This window comes from Anas platyrhynchos, chromosome 36, assembly GCF_047663525.1.
Source record: "Anas platyrhynchos isolate ZD024472 breed Pekin duck chromosome 36, IASCAAS_PekinDuck_T2T, whole genome shotgun sequence".
Classification (NCBI taxonomy): Eukaryota; Metazoa; Chordata; class Aves; order Anseriformes; family Anatidae; genus Anas; species Anas platyrhynchos.
The window spans coordinates 3,224,041-3,250,192 of NC_092624.1; the positions used below are offsets into that span (position 1 = coordinate 3,224,041).

Below are 26,152 nucleotides of genomic sequence, written 5' to 3' on the forward strand. Positions count from 1 at the left end.
CTGTCGTATTGTGGGGAAGCATCGGAGATGGAAGGCTGCTGTATGGAGTCCTACACGACGAGTTGCAGAAGCTGCTGAGGGAGAAGGTGAATCGAGTCAGTTTGCAGAAGTGAAAGCCATTCAGCTGGCTTTAGACATTGCTGAACGAGAAAAATGGCCAGTTCTCTATCTCTACACCGATTCATGGATGGTAGCAAATGCCCTGTGGGGATGGTTACAGCAATGGAAGCGAAACAACTGGCAGCGTAGGGGCAAACCCATCTGGGCTGCTGCATTGTGGCAAGATATTGCTGCTCGGGTAGAGAACCTGGCTGTGAAAGTACGCCACATAGATGCTCATGTGCCCAAGAATCGGGCTACTGAAGAACATCAAAACAACCAGCAGGTGGATCAGGCTGCTAAGATTTAAGTAGCTCAGGTGGACCTGGATTGGCAGCATAAAGGTGAATTATTTATAGCCCGATGGGCCCATGACACCTCAGGCCATCAAGGTAGAGATGCAACATACAGATGGGCTCGTGATCGAGGGGTGGATCTGACCATGGATGCTATAGCACAGGTTAATCATGACTGTGAAACGTGCTGCAATCAAGCAAGCCAAACGGTCAAAGCCTCTTTGGGATGGAGGACGGTGGCTGAAATATAAATATGGAGAGGCCTGGCAGATTGATTACATCACACTCCCTCAAACTCGCAATGGCAAGCGCCACGTACTTACAATGGTGGAAGCAACCACCGGATGGCTGGAAACATATCCTGTGCCTCATGCCACCACTTGGAACACCATCCTGGGCCTTGAAAAGCAAGTCCTATGGCGACATGGCACCCCAGAAAGAATAGAGTCAGACAATGGAACTCATTTCCGAAACAACCTTATAGACACTTGGGCCAAAGAACATGGTATTGAATGGGTGTATCACATCCCCTATCATGCACCAGCCTCCGGGAAAGTTGAACGATACAATGGCCTGTTAAAGACTACCTTGAAAGCAATGGGCGCTGGGACGTTCAAAAACTGGGATACGCATTTGGCAAAGGCCACCTGGTTAGTCAATACTAGGGGATCTGCCAACCGAGCTGGACCTGCCCAATCAAACCTGTTACGTACTGTAGATGGGGATAAAGTTCCTGTACTGCATGTAAGAAATATGCTGGGTAAAACAGTCAGAGCTACTCCTGCCTCAGGAAAAGGCAAACCCATTCGTGGGGTTGCTTTTGCTCAGGGACCTGGATGCACTTGGTGGGTAATGCAAAAGAATAGAGAGGTCCGGTGTGTACCTCAAGGGCAATTAACACTGGGTTAGAATAGCCCATGAATTGAATTGTACCATGTTAATTATTATATAATACTGTATTGTATGTTATCATATTGTATGTCATCATATTTTATAGTATGTCATCAATACTATTATTGCTATATGTCAATGTCATATTAATGGTATCACAGTAACAGCCACACAGATAATAATGAATGAATTTTGATAGAAATGGACAAGCACAGAGATGTGATGAAACAAGAACAGGCTTCAACGTGTGACAATCCAACGTAACACACCATCTCTTCTGCCCTAAAAGACTGCTGTGACAGATGGAGCCTGAAGTCAGTCACAGACTATGCAAACTCAGTGGACATTCTATATATCATAAATGAAAATGGTGATTAATTGGAATGTATTGGAAAGGGTGTAACTTGAGCATGACATACATGTAAATGGTATGGAATAAGGGGTGGATATATGTCCTGGTTTCAGCTAGGATAGAGTTAATTTTCCTCCTAGTAGCTGGCAGGGGGCTGTGTTTGGGATTTAGGATGAGAAGGGTGCTGATAACACCCTGATGTTTTAATTGTTGCAGAGCAGCACTTGCTCTGTCCTGCCAGCAGGCAGGCTGGGGGTGCAGCAGGAGCTGGGAGGGGACAGACCCAGGACAGCTGACTCAAACTGGCCAAAGGGGTATTCCATACCAAACAAAGTCATGCTGAACAATTAATATGGGGGCTGGCTGGGGTGGTGGGACTGGCTGCTCGGGATTAGGCTCGGTATCGGTCAGCAGGTGGTGAGCAATTGCATAGTGCATCGCTTGTTTTGTACACATTATTATTAGTAGTACTATTATCATTATTATTATTATTTTCTTTTCTTTTCTGTCCTAATAAACTGTCTCTATCTCAGCCCAATGGCTTCATTTTCCTGATTCTCTCTCCCCCATTGTGTGGTGCTTAGCTGCTGGCTGGGTTAAACCACAACACAAGAGTTGTGGAATAAATTAACCCCATGGTCGCCCAATGTTGCTAAAACAACTATTTGTATTATTATTTGTACTAATCATCTTAGGAATTCTGCTTTGTTGCTAAAGTGTTTTATATTTTGTAGTAAGAATGTCCCAGCCGACGATGAATCCTGGAAAAAGCATCAACTTTGCCAGAAGACAGAATCAGGAAAATACTTTAGGAAGTTCTTAGAAAAAGAAAGTATTTTGTAGAAATAAGTAGAATATTTTACTAATGGTTTAGAAAAAGGGAGGGGGGGGATTAAAGTAAGAAACAGGTGCTAAAGGGTTAACTGTAGAACTATAGCAGACCTAGAGAGGTCGCGCAATGCTGATTTTGCAAATTTTAGCTAACACAGATGTACGCTGTAAATCAAGCACAGGGACAGGACTGAAGTAGGGAGTATCAACAGGACAACCCTGAAAGATAAGGGAAGAAAAATAAACTTAAGCACCAAATAGAGACAGGGAGTACTTTAAGAAAATTTTGAATAATTAGACTGTCAAAGGTGAAACAATTCACCTTGTATTTAGGAAAGGGGGGACTGGCAGGGAGGACTGAAACTTAGAAGGTAACAGCAGTTTGAAATATATTTATAGCCTTGTGCTTACATTTTGTAGCTAACCGCAAGACAGAGGATATAGAATGTACACAAGTGGTTGTGCAAGTAGGAACTCATCTGGTAAAACAGGAAGATAGCTCAACCCATGCCAAACAAGAGCTGGTCTAGATGAGTTTTGTGGTCAAGGTGAAAAGTGCTTAATGAGGAAGACGTAAGGTCTTCATCCCGAAGACCCTGGCCCATGACCATGAGAAGACGCTACGGATGTGCAGCTGGGAGGAGTTAGAGGCGGAGATGATGGAAATGATTTCTCAGAACTCGTAATAATTTTGGGGGGAAAGGGTATGAATATGTATAGGCGTTTCCTTAATCCTGTATCCCCTTCTACATAAATACTGGACAAACTACCATGATTGTGATGGGGCGACTCCCCATGCTGCCCAGCACTGAACAAAAATACCTACTTTACAATCTTACAGGTTCTGGAGTCTGTTTTCCGCATGTCATGGGAGCCTTGGGTTGTTTGGGGTCCTCTTAGGGCCAGGACACAGCCTCCAGCACCAGCCACATCGGGTGGTCACACTGGGGACGGTGACCATAGAATCATAGAATCATTAGGGTTGGAAAAGACCTCCAAGATCATCTGGGCCAACCATCCCCCTACCACCAATATCCCCCACTAAACCATGTCCCTAAGTATCACATCCAGCCTTTCCTTAAACACCTCCCTCAGGGACGGTGACTCCACCACCTCCCTGGGCAGCCTATCCTGATGCCTGACTACTCTTTCTGAGACAAAATGTCTCCCGATTTCCAGCCTGAACCTCCCCTGGTGCAACTTGAGGCCATTCCCTCTTGTTTCCTATTGCTAGTTATCTGCGAGAAGAGGCCGATCCCCAGCTCCCACACCTTCCTTTCAGGTAGTTATAAAGGGCAATAAAGTCTCTCCTCTCTCCTCCAGACTCAACAACCCCAGTTCTGTCAGCCACTCATAAGACTTGTGTTCCAGACCCTTCACCAGCTTTGCAGCCTTTATTTGGACACATCTCAGGGCCTCGATGTCCTTCTTGTAGTGAGGGGCCAAAAACTGAACACAGTACTTGAGGTGAGGCCTCACCAGAGCTGAATACAGGGGGACGATCACCTCCCCGCTCCTGCTGGCTGCACACTGCTGATGGAGGGACACGGGGACACGGGAACGGGGCATCAGGAGGACGCAGGATGAGGGGGACACGGGAATGGGGGGATATAGGGGCAGAAGGGCTGGGGGACAGGGGTACGTGGGGACAAGGGGATGTGGAGATAAGGAGGCCACCGGGACTTGCAAATAGGGGGACAGGGGGACTGGGGAATGTGGGGACAGGGGGCTGTGGGGACAAGGGGGCCACTGGGACCTGGGAACTGGGGGACATGTGGACAGGGGGATGTGGGGATAGGGCGACATGGGGAGATGTGGACAGGGAAATGTGGGGACAGGGGAATGCGGGGACAGGGATATGTGGGGACAGGGATATGTGGGGACAAGGGGGCCACTGGTGTTATAAGCTCCCTCTTAATTAATTTTTCAGAGAGCATTGCTTTAATAATAGAAAGGAATTTATTGAGTAAGCAACAGCAAGCAAAACAGCGCTGGGCGGCCGGGGAGTCTCGGCTCCGCCAACGGCGCGCACCTCACCCCCCCCAGGGTCCCTTTTTATATCTTGGTGATTTCAGGATTACGCAGCACATCCTGGTATATTCTGCGACTGCGCGCACTGTTGCTAGGGGGTCGTCTCTGTCCCTCTGGTGGTCGTGAAGATGAAGGCCGTAGTCTTCCTCGGCGTTGTGGTTCAACTTCTTTCTTTATTTGGTCATGTTGGCCCAGCGTGAGACAGGGAGGCAGGATGTTGATACACTAGTTTAACAACTTATCAGGAGATGGTTACATGAACTTTGCAGCAGTGTTTTTTGAACAAAAGAGGCTACTGAGATGCAGAAGGAGAGAAGGGGAGAGGGTTCTCTTTTTTGTTACATTAAGCAAAGGAATTTTCATAGTGCCTAGCCAAGCATTATACAGCTCCTTACTTCAGCATGGAGTTTTCACAACTCCCATTCCTCAAACAGAACTCCTTGTTTTTACAAAAGACAATGAACAAACATTTATTGTGTATTACAACTGGGACCTGTGGGACATGGGGGACATGGGGACAGGGGGATGTGGGGACAGGGGTACGTGGAGACAGTGGGATGTGGGGACAAGGAGGCCACTGGGACCTGCAAATAGGGGAATATGGGGACTTGGGGATGTAGGGACAGGGGGACAGGGGGACATGGGGACAGGGGGACGGGGAGATGTGGGGACAGGGGGACGTGGGGACAGGGGGCCACCGGGACCTGGCAACTGGGGGACATGGAAACAAGGGAACACGTGACCACGGGGACACAGCCCCCAACCCCACAGCGCTTCCCCTTGGGCGACACCGCCCCCACCCCTCCCCCCCCCGCGGGACTACATCTCCCAGCACCCCCCGCGCCGCTCGCCCCACCCCCCCGCCCTCCCCGCCGCCGGTGACGTCACCCGCTTGGATTTTTTTCCCGCGAAAAGCGGCGGCCATGCAGCGGCGGATCACGTGAGCGGCGCCGGGACCCCCCCCTCCCCCCCCCAAAAAAAAAACGGGACCCCCCCCCACCCCCGGGGCTCCCCCCCCCCGCCCGGTGCCGGCCGTGACCGCCCCCCCTTCCCCTCCCCCCCTTTTCCAGGTCTTTCTTCGGCCCCCCCCGGGCTGCGGACGGCGGCGCCGCCCCGTGAGTGGGGGTCTGGGGGGGGTGGGATTTGGGGTGGGGGGGGCAAAATGCTGGGGGGGGGTCGGGGGTGCACCCTCCGCGCCCCTCCCCCCCTCCATGACCCCCCCCCGCCACCACCGCAGGGCTCCCGCCCAGCAGCAGGGGCAGGGCCCCCCCCGCGCCCCCTCCCCCTCCTCGGAGCCGTCGGCGGAGCCCCCCCGGGACCCCCCCCGGGACCCCCCCCAGGAGCCGGCATCGCTGGAACGAGGGGACCCCGATGGGCGGGGGCCGCCCTCCCCCGGGACCCCGGTCAGAGACCCCCCGGTAACCGCCGGTGACCCCTGATGACCCCCCCAGTGACCCTTGATGACCCCCGGTCCCAGTCCCTCCCAGTCCTGCCCCAGTGCCTCCCAGTCTGGCCCCTGTTCTGCTCAGGCACCCCAGTACGTCCCAGTCCTGCCCCAGTATCCCCCAGTGACCCCATGCACCCCTCCCCCCCGCCCAGTCCCATACCAGTGTTCCCCAGTGCTATGCTGTTGGTCCCAGTCCCTCCCAGTATCCCCCAGTGACCCCCCAACCCCATCCCAGTGCACTTCTCAGTCCTTCCCAGTCCAGCCCCAGCCCTGCTCTGGCACCCCAGTATCTCCCAGTCCTCCCCCAGTAACCCTGCAGTCCCCCCATTACCACACCAGCCTGATCCCAGTACCCCTTACATCTTCCACTGTTAGTCCCAGTATCCCACCAGTGTCCTTCCAGTATCTTGTCCTGTGCCAGCCAGTGTGCCCCCAGTGTCTCCCTGGTTCCCCCCAGTACCCTCCCAGTGCCCCCCCAGAATCCTCCCAACATGCCCCCAGTAACCCCCCGGCTCCTGCAGTATCCCCCAAGTGCCTCCCAGCATCCCCCCAGCTCGCCCAGTACCCTTCCAGCTCCCCCGGTATCCCCACAGTGCCGCCCCAGTATCCTCCCAGCATGTCCCCAGTGCCCCCCAGTACCCCCCCTGCTCCATCAGTATCTCCCAGTACCCTCTTCAGCACCTCCCAGTATCTCTACCAGTATCTCCCCCAGTGCCCTCCCAGTGTGCCCCCCCAGTATCCTCCCAGCATCCCCCCAGTACCCCCCCAGTGTCTCCCTCAGCACCTCCCAGCACTCCCCCAGTGCCCCCGCAGTGCCTCCCAGTACCCCCCCAGTTTCCCCCAGTATCCTCCCAGCATGTCCCAGTGCCCCCCCAGCTCACCAGTACCCCTCTGCACCCTCCCAGCTCCCCCAGTACCTCCCCCAGTACCCCCCAGTGCCCTCTAACCCCCCCTCCTCACAGGGCCCTGTACCCCCCCCACCCCCCGACTCCCCCCGGTGCCCCCCCACCCCGGGGGTCCCGGGGGATGAGGTCGGGCCCCCCCCCGCCAAGCGCTGCCGCCAGGCTCCCAGTGACCAGGACCGGGGACCTCTGGCCGCCAGCAGGTGGGTGACAGCACAGTGGGGGGGGTGGGGGGCACCCATGGGTGCTGGGGGTCCCCACCATGCCACCGCTGCCCCCCCACACCCTGTGGTGTCCCCGCAGCCCCCCGCCGCTGGACCCGTCCCAGTACGACCCCGCCAGGAGTGGGTACCACCCGCTGCAGGACGCCTGCTGGGGGCATGGGCAAAGGTGGGGGGGGGGGGCAGAATTTGGGGAGGGTGGGGCTGGGATTTGGGGTGTGTGGGGAGGGAGATTAGGGGACATTGGGGTGATGGGGAGGGGGTAGAGGGGGTGATGGGGAGGTAATGGGGTGGGAGGGTGATGGGGGTGGGGGGGTGGGGGGGTTACAGGGAGATTGGGGGGTGGGGGGGGTATTAGGGAGTCGGGGGGTGGGGGGTTACAGGGAGATTGAGGGGTGGGGGGGGTATTAGGGAGTGGGGGGGTGAGGGGGGTGGGGAGATTGGGGGGTGGGGGGGTAATGGGAGAGAGAGGGGTTAGGGGGGTGGGGTGGGTGATTGGGGGGCTTGGGGGAGGTGGGGGGGTGATGGGGTGGGGGCATGATGGGGGGTGGGATGGGTGATGGGGGGGTTGGGGGGACTGGGAGAGGCTGGGGCGGTGAAATGGGGGGTGGGGGGAAAATGGGATGGGTGATGGGGGGCCGGGGGGGTTGGGGGGATAGGATGGGTGATGGGGGGATGGGAGGGTGGGATGGGGGGGTTGGAGAGGCTTGGGGTGGGGGAGGAAGGGGCTTTTTGAGCATGGAGGGGGGGTCACAACCCAACTCCCCCCCCCCCCCCAATTTTTCAGCGTCCCCTACCTGGCGGTGGCTCGCACCTTCGAGCGCATTGAGGAAGCCTCAGCCCGGTGAGACCCCGAGCCTTTTTTTTTTTTATTATTTTGGAAAGAAAAGGCCTACAGCGACACGTAACCCCCCCTCTCCTTCTCACTGACCCCCCCCTAAAGGCTGAAGATCATCGAGACCCTCAGCAATTTCCTGCGCTCGGTGCTGGCCCTGTCCCCGGGGGAGCTCCTGCCCTGCCTGCGCCTCTGCCTCAACCGCCCGGGGGCCCCCTCCGAGGGGCTGGAGCTGGGCATCGGCGAGAGCCTCCTGACCCGCGCCCTCGCCCAGGCCACCGGTACGGCCCCGAACTCATGGGGACACCCCCTTAACGCCTCCCCTTCCCCTTTGGATCCTGAGATTTTTTGGGGGGGGTGACGTCCCCGCAGGCCGGCAGCTGGCGCAGATCCGCAGCGAGGCGCAGGACAAGGGGGACCTGGGGCTGGTGGCAGAGAGCAGCCGCTGCACCCAGCGCACCGTGGTGGCTCCCGCCCCGCTCAGTGCTGCTGGCGTGCTGGGCAAGCTGCGGGAGATGGCCACCATGTCGGGCAACGCCGTGAGTGCGAGGATAAAAAGAGTTTGGGGACGGGGGGGTCACCCGTTGCGTCCCCGTCCCCGGGGGTGCCAGCGGTGCTTTGGGTTTCGCAGTCGGCCAACAAGAAGATCGGCATCATCAAGGGGCTCTTCGTCGCCTGCCGGCACTCGGAGGCGCGCTACCTCGTCCGGTGAGGGTTAAGGGTTGGGGGGTTATAGGATGGGGGGGCGTCACAGTGTGTGGGGCTGCCCCGTAGCGACCCCAGAGCTGTGCCCCGTCCCCCAGGTCGCTCAGTGGGAAGCTGCGCATCGGGCTGGCCGAGCAGTCGGTGCTCACCGCCCTGGCGCACGCCGTGGCGCTCACCCCCCCGGGGCAAGGTGAGGCTGGCTGCTGGGGACACCCCGAGGATGCTTGGTGGTGAGGGTGGTGACGGGGGGGACACCCAGGTGGTGACACCGTGGCTGTATGTCCCCCAAATCTCAGGGTGGCCACCGGCTGTGCTGGATGCCGGGCAGGGCATGGCCCCCGAGGCACGCAGGGCATGGCTGGAGGAGCAGAGCCGCATCCTCAAGCAGACCTTCTGGTGAGGTCCCCTGGGGGGCCCCCGCTTTGGTTCCCCCCCCTAAGGGTCCCCGTTTTGTCCCCCGGGGTCCCCTTTTGTCACTTCGATCCCCTTTCATCCCCCAGGGTCCCCTTTTGTCCTATTGGGAAGGGGTCTGGGACACGGGGAGAGGGAAGGGACACAGGGAGTGGGAAGGGACACGGGGACAGGGAGGGGACACAGGGAAGGGACATGGGGACAAGGAGGGGACACCGGGGCTGTCCCCGCAGCGAGCTGCCTGACTACGCTGCCATCGTCCCGGTGCTGCTGGAGCACGGGCTGGAGAAGCTGCCCCAGCACTGCGGCATCACCCCAGGTACTGCGGGGTGAGGGGAGGTCTGAGGGTCTTGGGAGGGGGGTTTTTGGGGGGGTCCCGGCCTCATCCTGTCCCTCTCCCCCCCCTCAAGGTGTCCCCCTGAAGCCCATGCTGGCCCAGCCTGCCCGTGGCGTAGGGGAGCTGCTGAAGCGCTTCGAGGAGGCAGCGTTCACCTGCGAGTATAAATATGACGGCGAGCGAGCCCAGGTAAGGCTTTGGGGGGTATGGGGGGGGTCCTTGGGGTGCTGCCCCCCCTCATTCATCACCTCCATGCGTTGTGTTTCCCCCCCACCCCCAGATCCACGTCCTGGAGAGCGGGGCCGTCTTCATCTACAGCCGCAACCAGGAGAACACCACCGCCAAGTACCCCGACCTCGTGGACCGCATCCCCAAGGCAGGTGGGGGGGAGCTGGGGGGATTTCGGGGGGCTCATTTGATGCTGAGCACCAGCCCCCCTTCCCCCCCATTTCCCTTCCCCCAGGTGCTGAAGCCCGGCGTGCGCTCCTGCATCCTGGATGCGGAGGCCGTGGCGTGGGATCGGACCACGAGGCAGATCCAGCCCTTCCAGGTGCTGATGACGAGGAAGAGGAAGGTGAGAGCAGGGAGCAGGGACACGGGGAGACAGCACCTAGCCAGTGCCGTGACACCCCCGTCCCCTTTCCCCCCCCAACAACGTGTCCCACCCCACCGCAGGACGTGGACGCCGCTGCCATCAAGGTGCAGGTCTGCCTCTACGCCTTCGACCTGCTCTACCTCAACGGGGAGGTGAGTGTGCGGCCCTGGAGGGGGGACATTAAGTCCCCTGGGGGGGGTGGTGGTGACGTTGTGCCCCCCGGGGGGGTGTCCCCCTGCAGCCCCTGGTGCGGCAGCCCCTGTCTGCGCGGCGCAAGCTCCTGCGGGAGTCCTTCGAGGAGGTGGAGGGCGAGTTCGTCTTTGCCACCTCCGCCGACACCCGCAGCGCCGAGGAGGTCTCGGAGTTCCTCGACAAGGCCATCAAGGGTGAGCGAGGCCACCGGGGGGGAGCGGGGTCGGTGTCGCGTCCCCGTTGTCCCCCCCCCTCTTCCCCGGGTGACGATGGCTGTGGGTGCCCCCAGCCTCCTGCGAGGGCCTCATGGTGAAGACCCTGGAGGTGGACGCCACCTACGAGATCGCCAAGCGGTCGCACAAGTGGTTGAAGGTGAGCGGTGGGGACCCCCTCGCGGTTTGTCCCTGTGTCTCCGAGCCCCCTTCCCCTCTCTCTTTCTTCCTCCAGCTGAAGAAGGACTACCTGGACGGGCTTGGGGACACGCTGGACCTGGTGGTCATCGGCGCCTACCTGGGCAAGGGCAAGCGTGCAGGCATCTACGGGGGCTTCCTGCTGGCCTGCTACGACGAGGAGAGCGAGGAGTACCAGAGCATCTGCAAGGTGACCCCTGGGGCCACCCGTGGGCTTGGGGACGTCGCCGGGGACCTCCCGAACCCTTCCTTGTCCTTCCATACAGATTGGCACCGGTTTCACAGAGGAGAGCCTGGAGAAGCACTACGGCTTCCTCAAGGTGGACTTGCTGGAGAAGCGGCACCTCGGGGGCGAGCGCCGGGCTGGCTCCTGATGCTGTCCCTTGGTGTCACCCTCCAGGAGCACGTCCTGGCCCAGCCACGTCCCTATTACCGCTGGGACAGCGGGGCAGCCCCCGACCGCTGGCTGGCAGCAGTGCAGGTCTGGGAGGTGAAGTGCGGGGACCTCTCCATCTCCCCCGTCTATAGGGCAGCCGTGGGGCTGGTGAGTGGGGCAGGAGGACACGGTGGGGGGCGGAGGGCTCCCTGTGTTCGGCCCCGGTGGCATCTCAGCCCTGTTGGGTGTCCCCAAGGTGGACGAGGAGAAGGGCATCTCGCTGCGCTTCCCCCGGTTCCTTCGCGTGAGGGAGGACAAGAAGCCCGAGGAGGCCACCAGCAGCACCCAGGTGCTGGGGAGGGGATGGGGAGGGAGCCTGGGGTGTCCCCGTGGTGTGTGTGTGTGTGTGGGAGGTGGGGGGGGACACAAGAAAGCGGGGTGTCACCACCTCCTCTCCCTGTCCTGCAGGTGGCTGAGCTGTACAAGAAGCAGCAGCAGATCCAGAACCAGCAGCAGGCAGAGAAAGGGGAGGACGAGGAGTTTTACTGAGATACCACGGCCCCTGTAGGGACCCCCCCAGAGCCCCCCTACTGTGGGGGGCACGGGGTGGGGACACTGGGGCCTGACCTTGTCCCTGAGGGCTACCCTGGGGATGGGGACACTGGGACTTGGTGTCACTCCAGGCAGGGCCAGGTCCCTGCCCCCTTAGCCCACCCCCCCAAACCCTCCCTGCCTTCCCCTTTCGGGGGTCCCATCAGGGACAAGGATGCACAGATGTGGTCACCCTTTATCCCTGGGGTCCCCCTGCCCCTCTCTTCCATAACAGGGACCCTAGGATTCCCCCTCCCCAATCTATGGGGTCCCAGGGCTCCCCCTCTATCCCTCGGGTACCCCCTGCCTTCCCCTTCCCCATAGTAGGGACCCCCCATATGTAGCCCTTCTTCCCTGGGGTCCCCACATCCCTCCCCTCCAGCCTGGGGTCCCTAGGGCCTGATCCTGCCCAGGCTACCCGTCTGCCCCCACCTCGTGTCCTCATATACCTCCCTGCTGGGACAGGGATGCTGGAACACGGCCATCCTCCGTCCCTGGTGTCCCCACAGCCCTCTCCTCCAGCAAGGGGACCCCAGGGCATGCCCCTGCCCCATCCCCGTGTGCTTCTCCCCCACTGCAGTGGCTGGGGGGGGCGGGCTGTGGTCCACCCTTGTCCCCAGGGTCCCCAAGTGCTTCCCCTCCAGTACCAGGGTCCCCACGTGCCTCTCGTGGACAGTGTCCCCTCACCCATCCCCTCTGCTACCGTGTCCCTAAGGAGCTGCCCCTAATAAAGCCAGGGGCTGTTTTTTTTACTACCTCCTTTATTTACTGCTGGTTCCTGGGGCTGGGGGGGGGGGTAACAAAGGGGGGGGTGGCGTGGGGCTGTGCTGCTTCTCACCACCCTATAACCCCTTCCTCCTCCCCTCCTAGTTGTGCTGCCCCCTATTCACCCCCTGCCCCGAGATTCCTGCCTAAGCCATCTCCCTGGCACTGCCCTGTGCCCCCCTCCTGCCCCATATCCCTTTTGCCTCTTCCCCATGCCTCTCCTTCGTTTTCCTGGTCGCCTCCAGAACCCTCAATAACTCCTGAAATCCTCCCCAGGTGCTCTCACCCCTTGTGTCTCCCCCCAGCAGCCTCCATGCAGGGCTTTCTGGGGGGTGGGGGGGAGAGAGTGGTATTTTATTTTATTTTGTTTTGTTTTGTTTTATTTTGTTTTGTTTTTTATTTTATTTTTTATTTTATTTTTATTTTTTTTATTTTTTATTTTATTTGTTTATTTATTTTTTTATTTTATTTGTTTATTTATTTTTTTATTTATTATTTTATTTTTTTTATTATTATTTTATTTTTTATTATTTCTGAGGTTTTCCCAGGCGCTGGAGCAGGGCCACCACCACCGCCCTATAGTCACCAGCAGTCACCCCACCAGCAGAGTTTAGGGTGGGAGGTCCAGTTCCATGCGTGGCTCCAAGGCTGGTGCCGCCGACACAGTTTTGGGTTTCTTGATCATGGGAAGGTCTGCGTGGCACCGAGCCTGACGAGGAGCACTTTTCTTTGAGGGGACAGAAAGGGTTTTTGCCCAGTGGTTAGCAGGGCTGCTTCATAGGGTTTTAAACTAGGTTTGAAGTGGGAAAAGGACAAAACAAGGCTCAGGGCAAAAAGGGTTGTGACCCTGGACTTCAGGAGAGCAAACTTGGGCCTCTTAGGGGATCAGTGTGGAAGAATCCTGTGGGTTAGGAACCTGGAAGGAAGGGAGGTTCTGAGCTGGTCCCTAAAAGTCACAGAAACATCCACACTGACGGTGGTCCCAGCCCCAGCCCCTTGGCCACCCAGCACAAGGAGCCTGCCACGAGCACACCCCAGGGTGGTGGTGGGCAGGGATTTGTGATGGCCGTTGTCACCCCCATCCTCCATGGGGCTTGCCCAAGAGAAATCCTCTCCCCTTTGCCTCTTTTGCCCCCCATCTGGGGGCTCTTGAACCCCAAGCATCCCTTTACCCACAGCAGCCTGTGAGCACTGCAGGAGTCTCAATTTCCTGCTCCAGGCACGTGGAATAATTTAGGTGACATTGAAACTAAAGCTTTGTCCAGATATTAAAAAAAGTTTTAGCACTGAGGAAAATCCAAGGGTGAGACCTGGCAGATATGCAAGGAATCTGTTAGTGATATTCCCCTTGGCATCATAACCTGGAGCCTTACATATTGGCAGCACCAGGGGCGCTGGGTGTGCTGAGTAAGCAGCACGGAGGGTGGAGCGAAGAATCATAGAATCATAGAATATCCTGAGTTGTAAGGGACCCTTAAGGATCATCAAGTCCAACTCTTGACACCGCACAGGTCTACCCAAAAGTTCAGACCATGTGACTAAGCGCACAGTCCAATCTCTTCTTAAATTCAGACAGGCTCGGTGCAGTGACCACTTCCCTGGGGAGCCTGTTACAGTGTGCAACCACCCTCTCTGTGAAGAACCTCCTCCTGATGTCAAGCCTAAACTTCCCCTGCCTCAGCTTAACCCCGTTCCCGCAGTCCTGTCACTGGTGTTAATGGAGAAAAGGTCTCCTGCCTCTCGACACCCACTTACGAGGAAGTTGTAGACTGTGATGATGTCTCCCCTCAGCTTCCTCTTCTCCAGGCTGAACAGGCCCAGTGCCCTCAGCCGTTCCTCGTACGTCTTCCCCTCCAGGCCTTTCACCATCTTCGTAGCCCTCCTCTGGACACTCTCCAACAGTTTCATGTCCTTTTTATACTGTGGTGCCCAGAACTGCACACAGTACTCGAGGTGAGGCCGCACCAGCGCAGAGTAGAGCGGGACAATCACCTCCCTCGACCTACTAGCGATGCCGTGCTTGATGCACCCCAGGATACGGTTGGCCCTCCTGGCTGCCAGGGCACACTGCTGGCTCATATTCAACTTGCTGTCTACCACGACCCCCAGATCCCTCTCTTCTAGGCTGCTCTCCAGCGTCTCATCGCCCAGTCTGTACGTGCAGCCAGGGTTTCCCCGTCCCAGGTGCAGGACCCGGCACTTGCTCTTATTGAACTTCATGCGGTTGGTGATCGCCCAGCTCTCCAACCTATCCAGATCCCTCTGCAAGGCCTTTCCACCCTCATTCGAGTCCACAACTCCTCCAAGTTTGGTGTCATCAGCAAACTTGCTCAAAATACCTTCTATTCCGACCCCGTGTGCAGGCTCTGTGCTATCACTGCAGCGATGGGAAACCTGGTGATACCATGGAATTGGTGGGCTGATAACCAAATCGTGTCCTCTGGGTGAGCTTTGCTCGTTATACTCTTGTTATAATGTCAAAACACACCTCCACTCCAAAGGCTACCCACCTCAAGAGTGCGACCACTGAGCGTGCGCTCTGGATTTCTCTAAGCCTAGGCCTTTAAACATGAAAAAAGATTAATACCAATTTATAAATTTATGCCAATTTCTAAGTTTATACAGATTTATACAAGGGTACATTTGACCAGTGTCACTCATGCTCCACCTAAAGGTAGGAAAATAGTATAGAAATGGCTCGAGAGAAAAAAAATGTTAGGGAAAATACCATCAAGTTGGAAGGACATCACTGGCTTCTGGCATCAGTCAACAGGTTCAACCTCTCTTCCCCCCCAGCAGGGATGCCTACTGAGTGAGATTCAAACCCTTGGGTATAATGAGTGCTTCCCCAGGAAACCTAACATTGTCTATAGAGTTGTTTCATAAGTTAACTTGTATGTAGTAGGTTGCATTGGTCATATTCTTGGTATCTGCATGTGCTTGGCATACAGCCTTCTTATCACCAGGAATCCAAAAGAATCCGTACTCCTGTTGCTTCAGTAAACTATGGCAGTCATTAATCTACTAGCCTGAAGGTGTGCCATGCTATCTGTGCTCATGATAATTCAATATATTGAACGTGACTGGACTCAGTGCTGAACTGGGTCCAGCCCAGCCGGCCGCCCCCAGCCCCTGTGATACCTGAGGACAAGATGTAACACAAGGGAGTTTAGGGCCTACCAAACTTCTTTACCATTGAACATAACAAGTTACTACAGAAACCAACCAGAGAAGTGTTACTGGACCTGGTGCTCACCAATGAAAAACTCATTAAAGAGGTTAAGACTGGAGGCAGTCTGGGCTGCAATGACCATGCCCTGGTTGAATTTCTGATCTTGGGCCTGGCAAAGAGCAAAGCCAGGACCCTCAACTTTAGAAGAGAGAAATTCCGTCTGTTAAAGAACCAGTGGATGAGATCCCCTGGGATGGAGGAAATGATCAGAGCTTGCAAATTTTTAAGGACGCTTGTCTTAAAGCAAAAGAGCTCCCCATCTGGAAGAAATCAAGCAGGGAAGGCAGGAAACAGGCATGGCTGAGCAAGGACCTGCTGGTCAAAGTGAAGTGCAAGAAGGAGATGCAAAGGCAGTGGAAGCAGGGACACATGGCCTGGGAAGAGTCCAGGAATGCTGTCTGGATGTGCAGGGATGGGATCAGGAAAGGTACAGATAAAACTGAGCTCGGCAAGGGGTGCAAAAAATAGCAAGAAGGGTTTCTATAGGTACATTGCTCAGAAAAAAAAGAAAAAAAAGTGTGCCCCCTCTGATAAATGTGAAGGGTGAACTGGTGGTGTGGTTTAAACCGGCCAGCAGCTAAGCACCACACAGCCTTTCACTCACCCTCCGTCTCCAGAATGGGGGAGAGAAATGAGACAATGAAGCCTGTGGGTTGAGATAAAGACACATTATTATGACAGGAAAATAATGATAATGATAATAATAACAATAATAGTACTACTACTAATAATGTGTACAAAACAAGCAATGCCCAATGCAATTGCTCACCACCCGCTGACCGATGCCCAGCCTATCCCTGAGCACCCGCTCCCCCCACCCCAGCCAGCCCCCCATATTAATTGTTTAGCATGACTTTGGTATGGAATACCCCTTTGGCCACTTTGGGTCAGCTGTCCTGGGTCTGCTAGGGTCTCCAGCAGTGACTTATCAAGGGTGAAGCATTCTGGCCCATCACCATGGTTGGCAGTGATAAGGCTTCATTCAAGGCTGTGTGCTGTAGTGTTCTTCAAGGCAAGCTGTGGTTGTGTGGACAAAGGGAGAAGATAGTTTGGCAGGTGGGAAACTGGTTGATAAGGGAGTCAAAACCCAGATCAGGGGACCGGTACTGGGTCCATGATTGTTTGATGTCTGCTGATGGTCCCGGCTTCTCTCCTGGGCACCTGGGTGCGTATGACCTCAAAACATTTAAAACTGGTGAATTCCCCTCTCCAAAGACAAAAAGGGGCTCCAGAGAGCCCCTGCTCCTGCACCCCAAGGTGTTTGGACACAGAAGGTCTCCACTTCTATGCCTGTGCTGGGAAGCAGTGTGGTGAGGAAGAGGAGGGGAGGTGGGGATGGGTTCCCTGCTGTAGGCGTTGTCTGCTCTGAATACCGATGGTCAAAGCTGGGGTGACCTGGGGGCACAGCTCATGTGGGGAATAGAAATGTGGGGTAGCTGGGGCAGCCCCTCACCTGCACCCTCAGCACCCAGAAAACACCAGGAGACAGCCAGGGTCCTCACCAGCCTGGAGAAGAAGCCCCCAAACAGGACATGGGATGGGACCTGTCCCTTTCCTGGCTGTTGGAGATGGGACACTGTTCTTATCCTGCCTTTGTTTATGCCATTGCGGTTTGATGATGAAATGTGCTGTTGACATGAGGCACGGGGGCTCCACAGGCTTGGGAACTTGGGGAGTGGTGGACATGGGGGCTGCAGGGCAGGGATGATCACAGGCAACCGGTGGGAGGCAGAATAGGGATGGTACCACCAGCCCCACGCAGTGGGGATGGAGATACTCTACTGCAGCACCTCCTGCAGAGATGATGCTCTTCTGGAGAGCCCTGCCACACTTGCAGGCTTCACAGAGACGGAGCCACCGCAGATCCAGAGGCTGTGATGACCTGTAGAGCTGAGCTGCACATTGCAGGAAGCTCAGGCTGGGCTGGGGCTTTCTGTCCTGCCACCCTGGTGGCACTGGACATCATGTCAAAAGGCTACCAGAAGCCACATGGTGGCTTTTCACTCTGCTCCTTGCAGGTGGGAACAGGTTTCACCTTGCCAAAGGGAAAAACCTCTCTGAAGCACTGAAAAACTCACGGGTTAAGCTAAGAATGGGGCGATCTCCCACCAGTTACTTGCATGGGCAAAACAGATGCAGCTTGGCTAAGATTGCTGTGATTTATTGCGAATGAATGACAGTGGAGAGCAGTGGGAACTAAAAGCAAACAACAAACACTTTCCCCAGTCATCCATCTCATTCTGCCTCCTCCCCCCAAACAGTGCACAGGGATGGGGGAATGGGGGCTGCAGTCAGTCCCTAACGCTTCATCTCCACCACTCCTCCACACTCACTCCCTGCCCCTGCCCCAACAGGGGGTCCCTCCTCTGGAATGCTGTCCTTCCAACCTGATCTTTAAGATCTGTTCTAACATGGGTCGCCCACAGGCAGCAGCACCCCCCAACACCCCTGCTCCTGCGTGGGCTTTTTTTTGCTTTTTGTTTGTTTGTTTGTTTGTTTTTGTTTGCTTGCTTGCTTTTTCTGAGGAGGAATTCTTTTTTTGTTTGTTTGTTTGTTTTTTTTTTTGTTTTGTTTCATTTTGTGTTTGTTTTCTGATGTCACAGCCAGTGACCACATGAGATTTAAAGAAGGGAGGGAAAGGGTGAGGGAAGGGAAGCCAAGCCGAAATCCCCTTTTGTCCCAGTGGCTGCTGGCTCGGGGAGGGGTGGTGGAGCAGGGTGCTGGGAAAGCAGAGGGGAGGAGCTCGGCTGAAGCACAAAACCAAGGCCCCCTTCCAGGAAACCATGACGTGCTTTCCGTTAGCCTGAGCTCCACCGCAGCAGGCTCCACCTGACACTTCGTCCTCCAGTGTGTATTTATTTACACGTTGGCCTGGAAGCATCATTTTGCAAAAGCCAGCCCCTCTCGCCCTTGTGTTTCTCCTGTGGTGCCTGACTTCTGGGAAGGAAGCACTGGAGATCAGCGTGCGCCTCCACCCACGGGCAGAGTGGTGGGGAGTGGGAGGATGAGACATTCCAGAGGTGATTTTTTGCAGGCATTTCCCTACAGTGCAAGGGGCAAAGTTGAAGCGGTGCCTAGGGGCTGCAGGGGTGGCACAAATAGATGTCCCCTGCTGACAAGGGTCACTCCTCCTGGCACGGGCTGAGCAACAGAACCGCAGCTGTTGTCCGTCAGCTTTTAGGCTGTCCCCAGACATCCCAAACAGAGCTGGGATGGCTGCCTGAGCTAGGAAAAAAGCACAGGGCAGAGCAGAGGGAGGGCATGGTGGCAGGGGGGTATCACTGCATCTTGCTGTGATGCTCTGTAGGCATCCTTATCCACACGCTAAGCATCTCTGCAAGGAGGACATATGCAGCGTACAAGGGTTGGAGCATTGTTTATTAGTTATCACCCATAAGCGTGAGATAGCACTCTACAAGCTGCTGTTAGCTTATTGGCAAAGTCATTGAAGCTGTAGGACAGTTAAGAGCAACCGGGCTGCTGGTGGTGCCATCTCCCACCAGATTTATCATCAGTCACCACCTGTGATCACCAAAGAGGCAGCACAGTGAGATCTCTACCTTCATCCTTGATGAAAATCTCACGAGGGAAGCTTTTGACAGCAAAGGTGTCTTCACTCACATGTCTTTGGAATAGGGTGGGGGTTCTATATCGTCTACCTGGACTTTCAGGATCGCTTTTGCAGTGTTGGACATCTTGGCTCTGACACGAATATTCCCCGAGGAGACCTCCAGGGTTTCATGGTCTGACGCTAGTGTAGCTCTCTGGAAGAGTGTGGATCTGCCATAAGGCTTGCTTTCCATCATACGGGAGAAGACTGCATGGAGTCTTCCCATGTGGTTCTCTGTTTTGAAGAGCTCCAGAGCGAACTCGATGTTGTAAAGGACGTAGTCGAAGGGGTTGGAGAACATGATGGCCAGTGAGAAAGAGCTGGCCTTGCAGACCAGGACACCCACACTCCCACGCAGGCTGTATGGCGTCTTTGCAAAAATGCATCTTCCTACGGACTGTGGGCCGATTTCAAAGGGGGGAAGGATCCGGATGTTGCCACTGAAGCAGTAACTCCTGCAGGAAGAGAAGGACCAGAACAAAAAGAGACGTGGATGTGCTGGGGAGAGTCCCATGGAGGGCCACAAAACCAACAAGGGAGGAGAGGCTGAGGGGGCTGGGACAATTTACCAAGGAGAAGACAAAAGGCTCAAGGGGATCTTGCCAATGTATGTAAATACCTGCAGGGAGTGTGCAATGAAGACAGAGTAGACTTTTTTCAGAGGTGCCCAGGGCCAGAACAAGAGGCAATGGGCACAAAATAAAACACAGGAGGTTCCCTCTGAACATCGGGAAACGTCTTTACCATGAGGGAGACTGAGGACTCACACAGGCTGCCCAGAGATGTGGTGGAGATATCAATTTTTTATATATTTTTACTATCTTTGGAGATACTCAAAATCAGGACATGGTCCTGGGTAAGTGACCAAAGGAATTCCAGAGGCCCCTGCCAACCTCAAGCAGTCTGTGGTCCTGTGAACTTCTGACCTTTGCTTTTCTGCCCCAGACTGTGGCATTATTGATACCTCTCCCTTGTCTCTCCAGAATACACCGAATGACACTTGTCCCAGCAGAAATTCCCCGGATGGCACCCTTCTTCTGTTTCTTAACACCTTTACATTCTTAAGGCATTTGGTCATGCTGTTAATAACTGCTCCTGCCCTCTGTGAAAATCTCAGTAGACCTCAAAGTGCACAAACTAAGCCTTAATGGGAAGGGAATAGGAAATGAGAGTGGCAAAAGGTAGCACAGCATAAATATGTACTGGTTTCTGCTGGTTCCCCCAATCTGGAAGAGATGAGAGCTCATCCTGATGGCCTCAGGTCATCTGGGCAAGGTAGATAAGGAAAGGAAGTCCTCCAAAGGTGGATAAGGAAAGGCTTTCTCAAAGCACATGCATCTGAGTAGTGCAACTGGTGTATACGGAGGAGGGTTCCAGCAGGAGCTAGAGGAACTTGCAGGAGAGAGCTCTGGCACCAGGCACTGAGCTTGCCCCCATTGTTTCCCAACACCCAAGGCATTTTAAGGAGATCCCTCAGGGGAGGCTGGCGGAAAGCAGTAGGGGAGAAGGGGATGCACACCTGAAGTCCTCCAGCGTCACCTTTTTGGTGTTGTTGATGATCTCCATGCCCACACTGCGGCAGACTTCTATATTTCCCATCAGGCTTTCCAGGTCGGGCTGCAAATTAGGATTGTTACACTTCTGCTCCTTCTTGGCTGCCGTCTTCCATCTGTTCATGATGCAGGAGAGCTGCAGGGCTGTGGAGCAGCGGAGGCTCTGAACTAAAGCAAAAGTGAAACAAGAGAATGGGCAGGGCCACCTCCTGCTATGGGAGCTGAGAGCATAGCTCCTCCCCAGTGTCTGCAAGGCTTCTCAGGGCTGATAAAGGGCAGCTCCTGTGAAAGGAAATTGGGGGTGGTTCCGAGCAGAGGGCTGTGAATCTCTCCTCCATCCTTATCCCTGGTTCTGGAAGCATTTAGCCCTAGAGACTTGCCAGGTATCCATGGCCAAAGTCCCTCGCCTTGTCAAGCCCTGCTGCTGATGCTTAGAAAACAACATGTGCACATCAAAAACAACCTCCCACATCCTGCCTGAGAGCAGCAGGAAGCTTGTGCGGGACGAAGTCAGATAGAGCTGCTCAAAACACGGTCAGGAAATACCCGAGCTTGAAACAGCTGCATGTGCAAACGCCATAAACATGAGTCCTGGTTTTCCTGTTCTCTTCTTGGTGATCAGAAGTATCCAGAGAGATGGTTTCACATGTTAACGAGTGTATTTATGTGTAAAAATAGCAGTGCTTCAAGTCAGAGGGGTGCTTGCTTTGCAAAAATCGCCAAGCACCTGATTCTGCAGAATTATATAATTAATTACTTAATGAAAAGACCTTCACGTGGATTTTGACTCTGTGTGCTTACTGGCCAGGTGCACTGGGCACAAACCTATGAATAATGCCTGCATGTCCAGCTATATGTCACACACTTCATCTGTCATTGTCTCTCCTGATGTTGTTTGTCCTTGTTGTTTGTCAGGCCACTGTCCTGACAAGCAGCTGAACCCAGCTACAGCCGGGAAACTGAAACATGTTATTTATATGTGCAGCAAAGTCAACTGCCACATGATTTATTGCTAAACAGCATGGTTTATTTGCAATGCAATGATTTATTTGCACTGCAATGCAGCATGAAATGTATTCAAAGTAATACAATGCAACTTATGGCAGGTTAACTGAGTGCTGCTGATTTATCTTTATAGGAACAAGGGCATTCTTCAGTGAGCAGGACTTTTAATTCAAGATCCTTCCAAACACTGCTCTGTCTGTCATGCCAGCCCTTAGCTTTGACATCCCAAGTGCATAAGAGCATGGCCTCTGCTAAGGCTTCCTCCTTCACTGGAAAATGCATAAAACAGTTCCAGAGGAGCTGTATGCCAGAACTGATGAGCAAGCACTCACCACAGAGCACATCCCATGGCAGAGCATGGTCACAGCAGGGCTGGAAATACTGGCCATGAACCACCTAGGGTGCCATGCCACCCTAGAGCAATGCACAGGAACCTGAAGCAGAAGTTTCCTGGTGAAACCCTCTCCCATCCTTCACACCAAAGAGTCAGGCTTCTTCTGTCCTGGTGCCATGGAGACAAGGTGTTGCTCCGTGTCATTGGTTTGCTGATTCTTGGTTTTCCACCAGGGCTTTCATGTTTGCTTAGGCAGTATTGGATGCAGTGGCAGCCACATGGACTTTACGTACGGTGGCCTCCAGCTTTCCCTGGTGTTTGCTCAAGTTGGCTTTATGGAAAGATGCAGAGTTACAGGAGATGAAGGTGGGACTTGGCGAACAGGCAGGTCCCCGTGGAGCCTGGGGTCATACTGGGGTGAGTGGGGGTGGACAGGTCTCCTCCACCCACAGCAGGAACCCCTGTAGGAAGACAATGAGAGGGGATGGGGAGTTTGGTTAGAACAGCGGAGGGAATTGGCACGGCTGAGCACTGGGGTACAAAAGTGAATGACTTTGGGGTGATTTCTTCTATCAAATGATGGCTGGGCTGGAATGGGCAGAGAAATCATGGAGGAGGGAAGGATGGTGGATGAAGGATGAAGGATGACCCAGTGGGTGCTGGATCACATCTGTAGTGGTGTTGATTATCTTGATGCCTACACACCTCAAGACATCCAGGGCTGTCACCAGGTGCTCGATGTTTCTCTCTGTGGGAAGAGGGTTAGTGTGGCAGTGGGACTGGGACCAGCCCGTGTGGGCTCACCTTCCTTAGGAGAGCTGGAGGGAGGAGGAACACCCAAGAAGGAATAAAAGGAACCTCCTCTGCACCATTCACAGCAGCTCAGGGCCACGCTCTTGGCTTTCTCTCCAGGTTGCCACATGTCCTGCATCCCTTGCTGCTGAGCCTGGGTCTGGGCACGTTCCAGGACTGGACACCCGCCAGGGCGTGAGTGCAGGCAGCTCATGGGTGTGCCTCAGTAAGGTGTCAGAAGATAACCATGAGCTCTCCCCTCAACAAGCTTGAGGCGGTGACTGACAGCTGCCAGTCATCCTCAGAGTGGATGCGAGTGTGGCCAGTGTGAGAGGGAATGTGCAGCTCCCACGTTTCCATCAGCTCAGGTCAGCTGGAGCCAGGCCAGAGCAAACAGCAGCCATGTTAGAAAGAGCTTCAGGCGCCGCTTTCTGGGCGCCGAGCCAAACCTCGGAGTGTTTCTGAGGGTAGAAATTTTCTCAAGTGCCTTTGGTTTCCATTTGACTTCGGGGAAATGAAAAACAGCCCCGAGTCTGTGCTGTGACAGGAGATCAAATAGCAGTGGGGTCATTTCAAACACAAACGGCCTAGGGCTCCTTGCAACCCCCTCATGTCTTTTACCTGTTAGCTCACCCCGAGGCAGAGCTTTCCTTTCCTTACCCCTTGGTCCAGAAGGAAAGCAAGGGAGAAAGCAAGGGAGGGTGAGGCGAACCTTTCAGTCTCGATGCCGAATTTGCATAGAGCACAAACCAGACCAAATAACTGGATGCTGATGCACAGAGACCAATGGCATGAGGTTCAACGTGCCCAAGTGCTGGGTCCTGCACTTTGGTCACAACAACCCCATGCTACACTACAGGTTTTGGGGCAGAGTGGCTGGAAAGCTGTGCAGAGGAAAAGGATCTGGTCGATGCTCACCTGAAAATGAGCCAGCAGTGTGCCCAGCTGGCCAAAAAGGTCAACAGCATCCTGGCTTGTATCAGGAATAGTGGCCAGCAGGACCAGGGAGGTGATGAACCATCTCTGGTGAAGCCTCACCTCAAGTACCATGTTCAGCTTTGGGCCCCTCACGACAAGAAGGACATCGAGGCCCTGAGATGTGTCCAAATAAAGGCTGAAATGCTGGTGAAGGGTCTGGAACACAAGTCTTATGAGTGGCTGAGGGAACTGGGGTTGTTGAGTCTGGAGGAGAGAGGAGAGACTTTATTGCCCTCTATAACTACCTGAAAGGAAGGTGTGGGAGCTGGGGATCGGCCTCTTCTTGCAGATAACTAGCAATAGGAAACAAGAGGGAATGGCCTCAAGTTGCACCAGGGGAAGTTCAGGTTGGAAATCGGGAGACATTTCTTCTCAGAAAGAGCAGTCAGGCATCAGGATGGGTTGCCCAGGGAGGTGGTGGAGTCACCGTCCCTGGGGGAGGTGTTTAAGGAAAGGCTGGATGTGATACTTAGGGACATGGTTTAGTGGGGGATATTGGTGGTAGGGGGATGGTTGGCCCAGATGATCTTGGAGGTCTTTTCCAACCCTAATGATTCTATGAATCTATGGTCACCGTCCCCAGTGTGACCACCCGATGTGGCTGGTGCTGGAGGCTGTGTCCTGGCCCTAAGAGGACCCCAAACAACCCCAGGCCCCTGGGCATGCTGGGGACACCCAGCTGGGTGCCAGCAGTTTGACTGAGACCCAACTGGCCACACTGAAGCGTTGCAGAATCACAGAATATTTAATGTTGGGAAGTCTGGAGATCTTCCTCTGGAGATTACCTAATCCATTCCGCCCCGCCTCCCCCCCCCCCCGGCTCAAAGCAGTCAGCTGAAGAAGCCTGGGGGCTTTTCCATTTCCATTCGAACATCTCCATAGATAGAGACCCCACAACCTGCTCCAGTGTTTGACCACCCTCACCATAAATATTAGTTCTGGTGTTTGAATAGATTTTCCTGTATTTCACTTGGTGCCTTTTGCCCCTTACCTGTCTATCATATGGAGGTGATTCCAGTCCTGGTGCCAAAATGCGCCAGGGGGACCTGCTGTGCCTCTCTCCCTGAGTGTTCACCATGGCCAGTGCCTTTGAAGAGCCCCCTGCACCTCCTGCAAGCACCCAGCTCCAGGATGCGTTTCTGGTTGAGGAGCACCCAAGTTCTTCAGGGCAGATCTCATCAATGTATTAAGTACAGAGGAGCCACCAGCTCTGCAAAGCTTCTCCTTCCAAAACTTTTTGCAGTATAGCCTCCCCCACTCTCCTGCAGGATTTTTGCAGCTGAACGCTTGCTGATAGGAGAGGTGGGGCTAGGAAACTGTTTTCCCAGGTGGCCTCTGCTGTGAGGCCAGGGGAAATGGGCTGATTTCCTCTTTCTGCATCATGTTATGGTTTAGTTTGTGTAATGACAGCCCACAAAGGCCTGCACCTGCACTGCCCTGTAGCCGATGGAGACCCAAACTGTGTCCTACGGCTCTACGTACAGCCGCCAGCACTGCCCTATAGTCCATTGTATGCCCACGTGTACCCTATAGCCCTCCCTACTGTTCCCCCAGCATTCCTTTATAGCTCTCCACATCCTCATCAACATCCTATACCTTCCCATGCCACCCAGCTCTGCTCTATAGCTCTGGGAAATAGGGGTGACAGGTGAGGCAGGACACTCACAGCAAATCTCAATGAGCTTGTCCCACCATCTGTGGCCAAGGCATCTAGGTAAATGACATCACTGTGGATAAAAATTCATCTGCAGATAGGTCGGCTTTGGGTGAGAAACAGCCGAGATCAGTGGATTTGGGAGGCCTGCAAACACTAAAGCCTGGGGCTCTGGGACATGAACTGGCTGGGGGAGAGCTGCGGAGAAGTGGGAGATCCAACTGCAGATATCTGCAATAAATCTAAGTTCCTTGGAGGCTCTGGGACCCTCAGTGAAAGCAGAAGTGAAAAGCACAGATGGATTGAAAGACGGCACCAGGTTCCAGGGCTCTGAAAGCCAGACAGATGGACAGAAAGGCTTGTTAACCCTTCCCCTGGTGTTGTGCTCACCCTGCCATTGCTGCTCTTTACCTTTGGGTCTACGCAAATCTTCCATGTTGATGATGTTGATCGTTTCTTCCTTTTCCTCCTTCTTCTTCCACCCCTTCCTGTTTTTATTTTTCCCATTTTGCTTTCACACCTCCTTCTTCTTGCTCTGGTTGGTGATGGAGGAAAAGATTGGCAATAAACACACCCTTATCCACTTGGTGGGAGCTTGTTGTGGTTTAACCCGGCCGGCAGCCAAACCCCATGCAGCCGTTCGCTCCTCCTCCCCCTCCCTCTCTGGGCCGGGGGAGAGAAATGGAAAGTGAAGCCCATCAGTTGAG

The 26,152-nt window shown here is 54.8% G+C and overlaps 2 protein-coding genes across 4 annotated transcripts; one reads left to right on the top strand and one right to left on the bottom strand.

Annotated features, from left to right (window-relative positions):
- The first annotated feature begins 5,381 nt into the window (after window positions 1-5,381).
- Window positions 5,382-12,277, top strand: LIG1 (DNA ligase 1). Its single transcript, XM_038179188.2, has 23 exons — window positions 5,382-5,440; window positions 5,571-5,615; window positions 5,738-5,918; window positions 6,910-7,052; window positions 7,153-7,239; window positions 7,858-7,914; window positions 8,014-8,186; window positions 8,278-8,444; window positions 8,537-8,613; window positions 8,709-8,800; window positions 8,907-9,006; window positions 9,255-9,340; window positions 9,432-9,547; window positions 9,639-9,734; window positions 9,822-9,932; window positions 10,034-10,105; window positions 10,195-10,339; window positions 10,435-10,517; window positions 10,593-10,745; window positions 10,822-10,875; window positions 10,956-11,099; window positions 11,188-11,280; window positions 11,400-12,277. The coding sequence occupies exons 1-23, from the start codon at window positions 5,424-5,426 to the stop codon at window positions 11,478-11,480; spliced, it is 2,373 nt and encodes a 790-aa protein (XP_038035116.2). The 5' UTR covers window positions 5,382-5,423; the 3' UTR covers window positions 11,481-12,277.
- A 6,599-nt stretch (window positions 12,278-18,876) lies between these two features.
- On the bottom strand, window positions 18,877-25,871 carry LOC113841983 (uncharacterized). Of its 3 annotated transcripts, none has more exons than XR_011806172.1 (3): window positions 25,857-25,871; window positions 20,649-22,482; window positions 18,877-19,584 (listed from the first exon to the last, which is right to left on the bottom strand). XR_011806172.1 is itself a non-coding variant. In XM_072032145.1 (2 exons), exons 1-2 carry the CDS (start codon window positions 20,804-20,806, stop codon window positions 19,137-19,139), a joined length of 606 nt encoding a protein of 201 aa, XP_071888246.1. In that variant the 5' UTR covers window positions 20,807-21,137; the 3' UTR covers window positions 18,877-19,136. The 3 variants fall into 3 exon arrangements, 1 of the variants encoding a protein (XP_071888246.1); XR_011806171.1 differs by lacking the exon at window positions 25,857-25,871 and adding an exon at window positions 24,783-25,025; XM_072032145.1 differs by lacking the exon at window positions 25,857-25,871 and having other exon boundaries at window positions 20,649-21,137.
- Window positions 25,872-26,152: the final 281 nt, after the last annotated feature.

Bases quoted from the DNA above. Each gene is read 5' to 3' on its own strand.
- LOC113841983 (XM_072032145.1), bottom strand. From the start codon at position 20,806: ATGAACAGATGGAAGACGGCAGCCAAGAAGGAGCAGAAGTGTAACAAT. The intron at 19,585-20,648 runs GTGTGCATCCCC...CTCTTCCTGCAG, and splicing joins GTGACGCTGGAGGACTTCAG to GAGTTACTGCTTCAGTGGCA.
- LIG1 (XM_038179188.2), top strand. The intron at 10,746-10,821 runs GTGACCCCTGGG...CCTTCCATACAG, and splicing joins AGTACCAGAGCATCTGCAAG to ATTGGCACCGGTTTCACAGA. The intron at 11,100-11,187 runs GTGAGTGGGGCA...GGTGTCCCCAAG, and splicing joins ATAGGGCAGCCGTGGGGCTG to GTGGACGAGGAGAAGGGCAT.